This window comes from Muscardinus avellanarius, assembly GCF_963383645.1.
Source record: "Muscardinus avellanarius genome assembly, chromosome: 1".
Taxonomy (NCBI): Eukaryota; Metazoa; Chordata; class Mammalia; order Rodentia; family Gliridae; genus Muscardinus; species Muscardinus avellanarius.
In genome coordinates this window covers 220,553,811-220,566,010 of record NC_137786.1, presented here as the reverse complement: position 1 = coordinate 220,566,010, position 12,200 = coordinate 220,553,811, and the positions used below count along the sequence as shown (strand labels likewise).

General features: G+C 52.4%; 1 protein-coding gene across 1 annotated transcript; it reads left to right on the top strand.

Annotated features, from left to right (window-relative positions):
• Window positions 1-3,147: 3,147 nt before the first annotated feature.
• PSMC3 (proteasome 26S subunit, ATPase 3) lies at window positions 3,148-11,418 on the top strand (the record flags this gene model as incomplete). Its single annotated transcript, XM_080716750.1, has 12 exons — window positions 3,148-3,222; window positions 3,516-3,599; window positions 5,373-5,498; window positions 6,845-6,949; window positions 7,054-7,116; window positions 7,388-7,525; window positions 7,941-8,084; window positions 8,205-8,353; window positions 9,299-9,395; window positions 10,036-10,181; window positions 11,060-11,141; window positions 11,308-11,418. 12 exons carry the CDS (start codon window positions 3,148-3,150, stop codon window positions 11,416-11,418), a joined length of 1,320 nt encoding a protein of 439 aa, XP_080572876.1.
• Between the last annotated feature and the right edge of the window lie 782 nt (window positions 11,419-12,200).

Below are 12,200 nucleotides of genomic sequence, written 5' to 3'. Positions count from 1 at the left end.
TGGGGATGGAACCCAGAGGCATTCTACCTCTGGGCTATACCCCCAGCCCTATTTTTTATTCTTTATTTTGAAATAGGGTCTCACTGAGTTGAAAGGGCCTCACTAAGTAGCTGAGGCTGGCTTTGAGCCTGTGCAATCCTCCTCTCAGCTTGTCAAATGCTGGGATAATAAGCGTGCGTGCACCACCCCCCCCGGCTATTTATTTTTATTTTATTGGAACTGGAGATTGAGCCCTGGGATATTCTACCTCTAAGCTATATCGCCAGCCCTGCTATTTATTTATTTATTTATTTATTTATTTATTTATTTATTTATGTTTGTGTGTGGTACTGGGCTTGGAACCCAGGGGAATTCTACCTCTGAGCTAAACTCTATGTCCTATTTTTTATTCTTTATTTTGAAACAGGGTCTCTGAGTTGGGAAGAACCTCTCTAAGTAGTTGAGGCTGTCCTCAAACCATGATCCTCCTGTCTCAGCCTCCTGAATGCTGGGAGTTCAAGCATGAACCACCAGGCCCAGCTATAAGAAAACTAAAAAATAAAAATAGAAATTAAGCTGGGTATGGTGGTGCATGCTTGTAATCCCAGCATTTGGTAGGCTGAAACCGGAAGATCGCAGTTTGCGGACAGCCTCAGCTACTTAGTGAGGCCCCCTGCAATTCAGTGAGACCTGGTTTCAAAATAAAGAATAAAAAATAGGGCAGGGGGTATAGCTCGGAGGTCAAATGCCCCTGGGTTCCATCCCCAGACCCACACAAACAGACAAAAAGGGCTGGGGGTATAGCTCAGAGGTAGGATGTGTTCAACCCCAACAACACACACACTGACAAGAGGGCTGAAGGATGAGGCCAGGAATCCTAGTCAAAAAGTGGGCTCAGGGCTTGGGGTGGCTCAGTGGTAGAGCACTTACCTAGTATGCATAGGGCCTGAGTTTGATTCCCAGCACTGCAAAAAATAGTGGGCTCAGAGAGGCTTATCTAAAGTTTGGTCAAGAACTGGGCATGGTAGCACACACTTGTAATCTCAGTAGTTGGGAGGCTGAGACAGGAGGATAGCTGGTCTCTGGACAGTCTCAGCAAGTAGTGAGACTCAGCAAACTAGCAAGACCCTGTTTCAAAATAGAAATAAAATGCTGGGCATGGTGATGCACACCTTTTGTGTGTGTGTGGTGCTCAGGTTCCTGGAAACCCTTCTACCTCCGGGCTACACTCCCAGACCTATTTCATGTTTTTTAATTTGGAAACAGCGTCTCTTAATTAAGCCAGCGCAGCTGGCTTTGAACCGGTTGGATCCTCCTTTCTCTGTAGCCCAAGTGTGTGGATTACAAGCATGCGCACCACGCCCGGCAGTAATAATAATTTTTAAGAATAGAAATAAAATAGGGGGCCGGGCGTGGTGGCGCACGCTTGTAATCCCAGCATTCAGGAGGCTGAGACCTGAGGATCGCGGTTCGCGGACAGCCTCAGCTACTTAGTGAGGCCCTCTGCAACTCAGTGAGACTCAGTTTCAAAATAAAGAATAAAAAATAGGGCAGGGGGTGTAGCTCAGAGGTTGAATACCCCTGGGTTCCATCCCCAGGCCCGCAAAAAAAAAAAAAAAATAAAATAAAGTAGGGGTGGGAGTGTAGCTTGGAAGTAGAATATCCCTGGGTTTAATCCTCAGTACTGAAATAAAATAAAAATAAGGTTTGATCAAGGAACAGTGTCACCATTCACCTCTCTAAACATACTCCTATTTGATTTGTCAAGACCTACTGGGACCCATTTGCTTTAGGTTTTGTGGAACCAGACCAGACAGGATAGTCCTTAGGTTTTGTGGAACCAGACCAGACAGGATAGTCCTTCCACAACTGGACTTCACTCCAGTCAGACCATGCTGGATTGTGGGAAATGGAGGTCAGCACCCCAGGGCTGTCAGTGACTCACTGAAGGATCTTGTGTAAGTCAACCTCTCCCAGCCTCCCCGTGCCCATCTAGAATGGAAAATAATTCCATTTGTCCACAGGGCAGGGTTTTTAGAGGACAGGATAAAATACTGCTACTTGAAGGGTGCTTGCCAGCCTGAGTGGCTGCAAATGTTAATATCTAAAGAAACGAATTTCTTCCTTCAGCTTCATTCCAAGACAACCATTACACAAATTTTCACCAATTTTAGAGAGTGTTTGTGTCATGGTTTAAGATAAAATATAAATGCCAGGCGTGGTGGCGCACGCTTTTAATCCCAGCATATAGGAGGCTAAGACCAGAGGATAGTGGTTCATGGACAGCCTCAGCTAAGTGAGGCCCTCTGCAACTTAGTGAGACCCTGTTTTAAAATAAAGAATAAAAAATAGGGTAGGGGGTGTAGCTCGGAGGTCAAATGCTCCTGGGTTTCATCTCCAGACCCGCAATAAATAAATAAATAAATATTGTAAAAATGCGGACTGAGTTGGCATCCCCCTCCCCCCTTTTTTGAGCAATTTGTGCACGGCTGTATATGTTGTTGGCTTGGGAGGCAGTGCCATTGTGCAAACCCCTCAATTTCTTTTTTACTTTTTTTTTTTTTTTTTTGCGGCACTGGGGTTGGGAACCCAGGGGCATTCTACCTCCGAGCTCCACCCTCAGCCCTATTGCTTTTTTGAAACAGGATCTTAATGAGTTGCAAAAGGCCTCACTGAGTAGCTGAGGCAACGATCCTCCTGTCTTATCCTCCAGAACGCTGGGATTACAAGCGTGGCCACCACGCCGGGCAAACCCCTCCGTGTCTAACGGGGCCAGAAGCCGAAGTCCAGCGCGCCCTTCAGGACGCTCCTTTACTACCCGCCGCTTCGAAACTCCGTTTCCCAAGAGCCCTCGCGGCTCCGGCCTGTCTCGCGCTTCTTCCTGTTTCACCCCGGGCCCCGCCCCTGCGCTTCGGCCAATAGCAGCACTCCTCGCCCAGGACCAATCGGGAGCAACTCGGAGCCACGGGGCGGGGCCTGTGGCCCGGGTTTGTCTTTAGAGTGGGAGACGCAGATTCGCTTCAGCACCGCGGTCGGATCTGATTCGGCCGAAGGTTAGGATTCGCAGGAAAGGTCCGCCTCTACTCAGGAAGACGCGTTTAAAAAGTCGCTATCAACCTCCCGTCGCTGCTTCTACCCAGCTCCATCTTCAGCCTTTTCCTTCAGCATATGAATCTGCTGTCGCAACCTGAGAGTCCAGTGACTCGGCAGGAGAAGATGGCGACCGTGTGGGATGAGGCTGAGGTGGGCGCCAGGAAAGCTGGGGGTCCTGGACCTGGAGCCAAGGGAACCGCGCGTGGCGGGGGGGGCGGTGGGGACCAGGGGCTGCGCCGCTGGGGATGTGGGCGGGGGTCCCGGCTTCATCCTGACTCCCGGGTAGGGAGACAGGCTGTGAGTGGGCTCGGGGAACGCGGGATGCCTGCTCAGAGTAAAAGTAAAACATTGGGGTTGTAGCCCAAGAGATAGAGTAACCACGAGTTCAGTCTCAGGCACCATAAGAAAGCAAGTCAAAACGTCAATCATCTTTCTTTAAACAGCAAGATGGAATTGGGGAGGAGGTGCTCAAGATGTCCACAGAAGAGATCATCCAGCGCACAAGGCTGCTGGACAGCGAGATCAAGGTGGGCGCCTGGCTCTCGTTCGGGTAATGGACCCCCAACATGGCGGGCTCTGGCTGTCCCGTGTTTCTACTCCCTCCTTAGCTGTTTCCATGGGGCCCGTGGCTTCTTCTTAGGACTAGGAAAACACAAAAGAGGAAAACTAGGGTGGAGGTGGAGCACAAGCCCGAGATGAGTTATCAAGCTGCTTTTTCCAATGAGGCATTTAAGTATTCCTCTCAGGAATTTTTTTGCCGGGCGTGGTGGCGCACGCTTGTAATCCCAGCATTTGGGAGGCTGAGATCGGAGGATCCCGGTTCCGGGACAGCCTCAGCTACTTATAGTGAGGCCCTCCGCAACTCAGTGAGACCCTGGTTCAAAAATAAAGAATAAAAAATAGGGCTGGGGATGTAGCTCTGAGGTCGAATGCCCCTAAGTTCTGTTCCCCAGTACCTAAAAAAAAAAAAAAAAAATTCTTTTAAGCTGGGTGTGATGGTACACACCTGTAATCCCAACACTTGGGAGTCTGAGACAGGAGGATGGCAGGTTCATGGCCAGCCTCATCAATTTAGCAAGGCCCTCCACAACTTAGAGCCTGTGGTTTGTTTTGGGGTTTGTTTTTGTGGTACTGGGGGTGGAACCCCAGGGCTTTTCTACCTTGGGCTATACTCCCAGATCTATTTTTATACTTTATTTGGAAAGAGGGGCTCACCAAGTTGCTGAGAGCCTCACTAAGTAGCTGAGGCTGGCTTTGATTCTGTGCGATCCTCCTGTCTCAGCCTCCCAAGCACTTGTGTGTGTCACCATGCCCGGCTAGAGCAAACATAAAATAGGCTGGGGTGTAGCTTAGAGGTATAATTCCCTGGTTTAACCCCCAGGAGCCCCCCCCCCCCCACACACACACGTTCTCCTCCTAGTAAATCCACATTTTACAGATGAGGAAACTGAGGCCCAGGGATATTCCCCCTCGCCACTGTGTTAAAGTACCAGCACTTACTAGGATGTAGAACCTAAAAACCTACATTTGCTGGACTCTAAAACCTGCTTTTTTTCTTAATACTACACTTGACCAGAAGATTTCTACACTGACCTCTTCTGCATGTGGACACAGGAAAGTTTAGCCTTCAGAAAGCCTTAGCTCTAACCAGGTGTCCCCATGCTTGTAATCTCAGTACTTGGGAGCTTGAGACAGGAGGATCACAGGTTCAAAGCCAGCCTCACCAACTTAGGCCCTCCACAATTTAGTGAGACTGTTTCAAAATAAGAAATAAAATCAGGTTGGAGTATAACTTGGAGGTAGGATGCCTTTGGGTTCAATCCCCAGTACAAAAAAAAAGAGAAAATGCTTTAGATCTATCTAGGCACAGTAGTGCACACCTGTAATCCCATCACTTGGGAGGCTGAGACAGGAGGATCATAGGTTCAAGGCTAGCCTCAGCAATTTACTGAGACCCTGCTTCAAAATAAAAAATAAAACATGGTGGTGCACACTTGTGATCCCATTACTTGGGAGGCTGAGACAGGAAGATTGTAGATCAGCAGCTTATGAGGCCATCACAACTTTGTGAAACCCTGTTTCAAAGTAAAAAGTAAACTAGAACTGGGGTTAGCTCACAGGTAGAATGCCCCTGGGTTCCATCCCCAGAACCACCAAAAACAAAACAAAAAAGAACAGAAAGCAAACTAGATGTGGGTGGATGGCTGCAGGCGGCTCTCCTCGGCAGTGTGACCACCGCTTACAGGGCTCTGATACGGTGGGCCAGGGCTCAGCATTTGCTTCCACTTAACCTCGTCCAGATCATGAAGAGTGAAGTGTTGCGGGTCACCCATGAACTCCAGGCCATGAAAGACAAGATCAAAGAAAACAGTGAAAAAATCAAAGTGAACAAGACGCTGCCGTACCTTGTCTCCAACGTCATCGAGGTGTGTGTGGATGTGGAGGGAAGAGACGCAGCCAGTGGGGCTCGGAGACAGCCTGGGTGGGGGCACGAGGGGTAGAGTGGGTGGAAATTTTGAGGCCAAACTGCATGTTAAGAGATTCATCTGCTGAGGTCCTCTTCCCAGATCTGGGCCTTCAAAGGCCTTAGAAGCCTCATGTGTCTTTTTCTTTTTGTGGTACTGGAGACTGATCCCAGGGCCATTCTACCTCTGAGCTATACCACAGCCGTTTTTTTTTTTTTTTTGTTTGTTTGTTTGTTTGTTTGTTTTTGTTTTGTTTTGTTTTGTTTTTTTACAGTACTGGGGATGGAAGTCAAGGGCATTCGACCTCCGAGCTGCACCCCAGCCCTATTTTTTATTCTTTATTTTGAAACCGGTTCTAACTGAGTTGCAAAGGGCCTCACTAAGGAGCTAAGGCTGTCCGCGATCCTCTGGTCTCAGCCTCCTGAATGCTGGGATTACAAGGGTGCACCAACACACCCGGCTTGCCTTCTTTTTTTTTTTATTGAGATAGGTCTTGCTAAGTAGCTGAGGGTCTCATTACGTGGCTGAGCCTAGCCTTGAATCTGAGATCCTTCTGTCTAAGTCTACTAAGTGCTGGGATTACAGGTTTGCACCACCATGCCTGACTTATGTGTCTGTCTGTCTGTCTTTCTTTTTTTGTGTGTGTGGTACTGGGGATTGAACCTCAGGGGCATTTTACTCTGAGCTATACTCTCAGCCCTATTTTATTCTTTATTTTGAAACAGTCTCATTACTTTGTGGAGGGCCTCACTAATTAGCTGAGGCTGACCTCGAACCTGTGATCCTCCTGTCTTGGCCTCCCGAGTACTGGGATTACAAGCGTGCGCCACCCCACCTGGCTTCCATGTCTTTTTTTTTTTTTTTTTTTTTTGGTGGTACTGGGTGGAGGTGGAACCCAGAGGCTTTCTACCTCCGAGCTATACTCCCAGACCTTTTTTATATCTTATTTGGAAACAGGGTCTAAGTTGCTGAAAGCCTTACTAAGTAGCAGAGGCTGGCTTCAAACCTGTGCGATCCTCCTGTCTCAGCCTCCCAAGCGCGGGGATTACAAGCCTGCGCCACCACGCCCGGCTTTCCATGTCTTTCTGATGTTCTTTTTCTTGGGGTAGATGAATTTTGTGTAGGAAGCAGCACTTCAGCAGAGATCTTACCAACCTCCTCGCTCAGCAGTTGCGTCTTTGCTAGGCTCAGGGCTAGCTTTGGGAGTGAGGTAGGGCCAGCCGGCCCTGTGAGTGTTGGGGATTATTTCAGTCCAGGAAGTTCTGGGCTCAGCCAAGGTCAAGGGGTGGAGCTTTTCCCCTTCTCAGCTGCTAGATGTTGATCCCAATGACCAAGAGGAGGATGGCGCCAATATCGACCTGGACTCACAGAGGAAGGGCAAGTGTGCCGTCATCAAAACTTCTACCCGACAGGTGAGACCGCTCAGTCCTAGGTGGAGGAGGGCGAGTTGGGCGAGGCGCGGACAGGCCCCTCACCCGGGGCGGTACGTGAGACTCGCTTGTGTTCCATCCTATAGACGTACTTCCTGCCTGTGATTGGGTTGGTGGACGCTGAAAAGCTGAAGCCGGGAGACCTGGTGGTGAGTAGAGGCTGAGCTCAGACAGAGCTTTCCAGAGCTTTTCCAGAGCTTTCCCACCGCCCTGCGGAGCCCCAGTCCTGCTTCCAGGTCCCTGAGGCCTCAAAGTTTGGGCAGAGCAGCCTTGAGAGTCCGAGGTCCTGTCCGCCTGCTCCTTGATGCTCATGTTGCCCGGTCCCGTAACTTTCCTTTCGCACTACTGACACCTGTCGCCCAGCCCACCAGGTAGGCCTTGAGCTGGGACAAAACTCAGCGCCCCGTGCCGTGTCCATAGGGTGTGAACAAAGACTCTTACCTCATCCTGGAGACCCTGCCCACGGAGTACGACTCGCGGGTGAAGGCCATGGAGGTGGATGAGAGGCCCACAGAGCAGTACAGTGACATCGGCGGCCTGGACAAGCAGATCCAGGAGGTGAGGGAGGCACGGCAGCTGGCGGCAGCCTCGCGGTCTGGCTGCTTCTCCCTCGTGGCCCCGAATGCGCTCCCTTTACTTTGCCTCGTATCCTTCAGAGCAGCTCAGGGAGGGAAGGAGGTGCGCCATGACAGGTTAGGAGGCCGAGGTCCAGAGGTTGAATGTCTTGCCTCAGTCTGCACAGTTAGGGCCAGAGCTGGGACTGGCTCAGGCTGTTCTTGACCCGCTTTCTTTTTACCATCTCCCGCTGTTCTGAGGCCACGAGCAGCCTTGGGGTGAGATTCCTGTACCCTCTTGATAACGGGGGAAGGAGGGCAGTGTCTGAGCGAGAGCGGGAGGGCACAGTCTGGGTGGAAGTCAGCCAGGGTTGGGCTATAGGGCTTCGCTGTCCTCACTCAAGACTTTTTCCTGGCAGCTGGTGGAGGCCATTGTCCTGCCAATGAACCACAAGGAGAAGTTTGAGAACTTGGGGATCCAGCCTCCGAAGGGGGTGCTGATGTACGGGCCTCCAGGCACAGGGAAAACGCTGCTGGCCCGGGCCTGTGCTGCGCAGACCAAGGTGTGTTCTTTGTGAAGGATGAGGTGGCAGGCAGAAGCTGACACTCTACAGATGGGCTCTGGGGGGCTTAAAGGGGCCTCTGGTGCCTTTGGCCTGACTCCAGCATCCCCTCCCTTTCAGGCCACCTTCCTGAAGCTGGCTGGGCCCCAGCTGGTACAGATGTTCATTGGAGATGGCGCTAAGCTGGTCCGGGATGCCTTTGCCCTGGCCAAGGAGAAAGCGCCATCCATCATCTTCATTGATGAGCTGGACGCCATTGGCACCAAGCGGTAAGGGAGTGCCGGGCGCCCTCCATGCAAGTCCTGCTGAATTCCAGCTCTTTCCCACCTTGTCCCTCCTCCCCAGGAACAGTGGCTCTGCTATGATGGTTCTCTTTCTAAAATTCTCTCCTAAAGAGCATCCCGCTTCCCAGACCATCCATTCTCCTCACAGCTGCCAGCACATTCCTCTCAAAATAGAAATCTCATCCTTCCACTCACATGTACCAGTGGTCTCTCCATGTACCTGTGGTCCTTCCTGGGCTGGGCGTGGTGGGGCACACTTGAGAAGCTGAGGTGGGGGGTCAGGTCCCTCCTGGGCCGCCCGACTGCCCTTGGCGTGAATGATGGACTTGGCGTGGCCTGCAGGGCCCCGTGCACGACGGCCCTGCTTCCAGCCTCCTCGCTGTCCCTCCTCAGTGCCCCTCAGTTCTCAGGCTCACTTGGCCCTCCCTGGTCTCAGTCCAGGGGATGCCTGTTGGGACTCCTACCTCCAACCTGGGCTGGATCCTGCATTTGTGAGCATTGGCTCAGTCTGTGGCGGTACGCACCTGATCCCAGCTCTGAATGCTGGAGTTAACAATTGTGACCCTTTTTCTTTCTTTTTCTTTCTTTCTTTTTTTTTTTTTTTTTTTTTTGTGGTACTGGGAATGGAACCCAAGAGTTTTCTCCTAGCTACACCCCAGGCCTATTTTATTTGGAAACCAAGTGTAAGTTGAAGATGGGCTCAGTAAGTAAGGTTGGCTGTGAACCTGCGAGCCTCCTGTCTCAGCCTCCCAAGGACTGGGATTACAAGCGTGCGCCACCACGCCCAGCTAGGACTCTTTTTATATGTTAGCCCTGGGCTGGGAGCCGTTTCCTACTCTGACAGGTTGGGTTTGGCTTCTTGGGGTGGAGAAGGGGAGGGCTCTGCCTGAACTGTGGCCTCACCGGTGTCTCGGCCTCTGTGCATCCCAGCTTCGACAGTGAGAAAGCGGGCGACCGAGAGGTGCAGAGGACCATGCTGGAGCTTCTGAACCAGCTGGATGGCTTCCAGCCCAACACCCAAGTGAAGGTGAGCGTCCTCATCCTCTCCCAAGTGGTAAAGGAGTTTGTTAAAAAGATAGAAATATAGAAGACAGTCACAGCCCCATGCCATTCAGGAGTGGCATGGGGGGGGGTTCGAACGAATACACCCCCATTTAATTTTTTAGTTTGAAACAGGGTTTCACTAGGTTGCTGGAAGTCTTGCTACATTGTCGAGGCTGTCCTCTAACCTGTCTCAGCCTCCCCAACTACTGGGATTACAAGTGTGCACCACTATGCCTGGCTGTGGAGCTAGAATTCTACTTTGGGTTTGCCTTTCATGTCCTCTGCGATTTTGCCCCACAGCCTGGGCCGCCTCCTGCCTCTTTTTTTCTATTTTGCAGTACTGGGGATGGCGCCCAGGGGCATTCTACCTCTGAGCTACAACCCCAGCCCTCTTTTTTATTCTTTATTTTGAAACTGGGTCTCACTGAGTTGCAGAGGGCCTCACTTAAGTAGCTGAGGCTGTCCGCGAACCACGATCCTCCGGGCTCAGCCTCTCGATCAAATGCTGGGATTACAAGTGTGCACCGCCACGCCCGGCTGCTTCCTGCCTTTTATGACCAGGACAGTGCCTTTCAGTGGGTGCCCTGTTCCTCGGTTCATGTTGCTGCTTCTCCTTTTCTTAGGTAATCGCAGCCACTAACAGGGTGGACATTCTAGACCCCGCCCTGCTCCGCTCAGGCCGCCTGGACCGCAAAATCGAATTCCCCATGCCCAATGAGGAAGCCCGAGCCAGAATCATGCAGATCCATTCCCGGAAGATGAATGTCAGGTGAGTGGAGAGCAGCAGCGCGTCTCTGGCCGCAGCTGCTGTACTGAGCCTCCACGACCCCGCCCCAAGCACTGGTCCACGGTGGCCACCATTTCTCCCAGCTGCTGTACTGAGCCTCAGCGAAATCTCCCACACACAGCACTGGTCCACGGTGGTCACCATTTCTCCCAGGTGCTGTACTGAGCCTCCACGACCCCGCCCTAAGCACTGGTCCACGGTGGCCACCATTTCTCCCAGCTGCCTGCCTGAGAGAATCTTGCTGGGGCCCAGAGCCTGATTCTGGATGCTCTGCTCCTTAGACCCTCCTGCAGCTCGCTCGCCTTCCTCCCATCTGAAGGCACATTGGCCACAGTGGATGAGCACAGCTCGGGCGTGGTCTGGCGGAGCCTCGCCGGGGGCAGGTGGCCTGAGTTCAGCTCTGTGACCATCATTAGGTGGCAGACCCTCTCCCGGCCTCGGTTTTCTTATTTGGGTCTCGGGGAAGGATTCGATGTGACAGTGTCGAGCCCAGTGCTTGGCTGAGGACAGCTGTAGCAGCAGTGCTGTGCTGGCCAGATCGGGCTGGCTCCCATGGGGACTGTGACCATCTTTTGTTTCCACAGCCCCAGCTCAGGCTGAGTTGGACTCTGGAGTCTCAGACGCAGATTTCTAAAAGGCTGGAGCACAAGATATCCTAGAAATAACCTGGTCTAGCTTGCTTTAGCAGCCCCCCCCCCCCCCCCCAGTCTTGTATTGATAAGGCATGGTGGATAAGGACCTGCCTGCCATCAGGGGGCGAGTGGACTTTGCTGCTTGTCGAGGGCATGGCAGGCATCTGCTCCTTCCTATGCCCTCCTGTAAATGACTACGCCCTGTGGTGGTGTCTGTCCTCTCCCCAGTCCTGACGTGAACTATGAGGAGCTGGCCCGCTGCACTGACGACTTCAACGGGGCCCAGTGCAAGGCTGTGTGTGTGGAGGCGGTGAGTGGGCAGCAGGCAGGGAGGTGGCTTCGAGCTCTTGCGCCTTCCCTGGTCAGGAGGGGGTGTTTGGCTGTGGGACTGCGGTGGGAAAGAGGCTGGGAAGGCCTCTGGGAGCCCAGCTGAGGATGTGGGGCGGCACCCTAGATTCTGTGTGTCCTGGCTGCAGGGCATGATCGCACTGCGCAGGGGCGCCACGGAGCTCACCCACGAGGACTACATGGAGGGCATCCTGGAGGTGCAGGCTAAGAAGAAAGCCAACCTGCAGTACTATGCCTAGGGCTCCCTGGGCATGCCCCTCCTCTTGTTGCTGGCCAAAGTTCGTAATAAAAGATGGTTTGGGTCCCTGCCACCTTTCTCGCCTTGCGTGGGCTCTGGGTGGAATAATGGGGTCACACATGGGTGGTCCCTTCCCCAGTGGCTGCAGCCTGAAATCCCTGAGACAGGCGGGAGCCCCAAGCCCTTGTCAGGGTGAGACACTCTGGGTCCTGCAGCTGTAGTCTGGAGTCTTCTGGCCTCCTCCGCCTGCCTCTCTGTGCTTTAGAGGCTTGTGGCCCTCCAGTTCTGCAAGGAGGGGTCTAATAGCCAGCCTCTCCCTTCTAGCTGCCGTTTCTCCCAGCTGCACTTTGATGCTCTGGCACTAGTCCTTGCTGCGTTGGAAAGCCAGGTTCTTCCAGGTTCGGGCTCTGGTCCTTGAATTGTGGCCTCCAGCAGCTCTCAGCCCTGCCTTGAGCATGCTCACCCTCGAGAGCCCCCTGGGGCTAAGCTTCTATCCCGGTATTCTCGCCTGCTCTGCCGGCTCCACTGAACCGCTTGCATTAGGCCGGTGCTGGGCCTGTCCTGTCCACCAGCAGCTTCCCAGTCCTCCGCCTCACTGAGTTAGTGCGGGTCACCATTCATTGAGGGCTCACTGGGCCATGTCTATGCAGGTTTTTTTTTTTTTTTTTTTTTTTTTTTGGTGGTACTGAGGATTAAACCCAGGAGTGATCTACCTCTGAGGTGCATACCCAGCCCATTTTATTCTTTATTTTGAAATAAGATCTCACTGAGTTGCTGAGATGG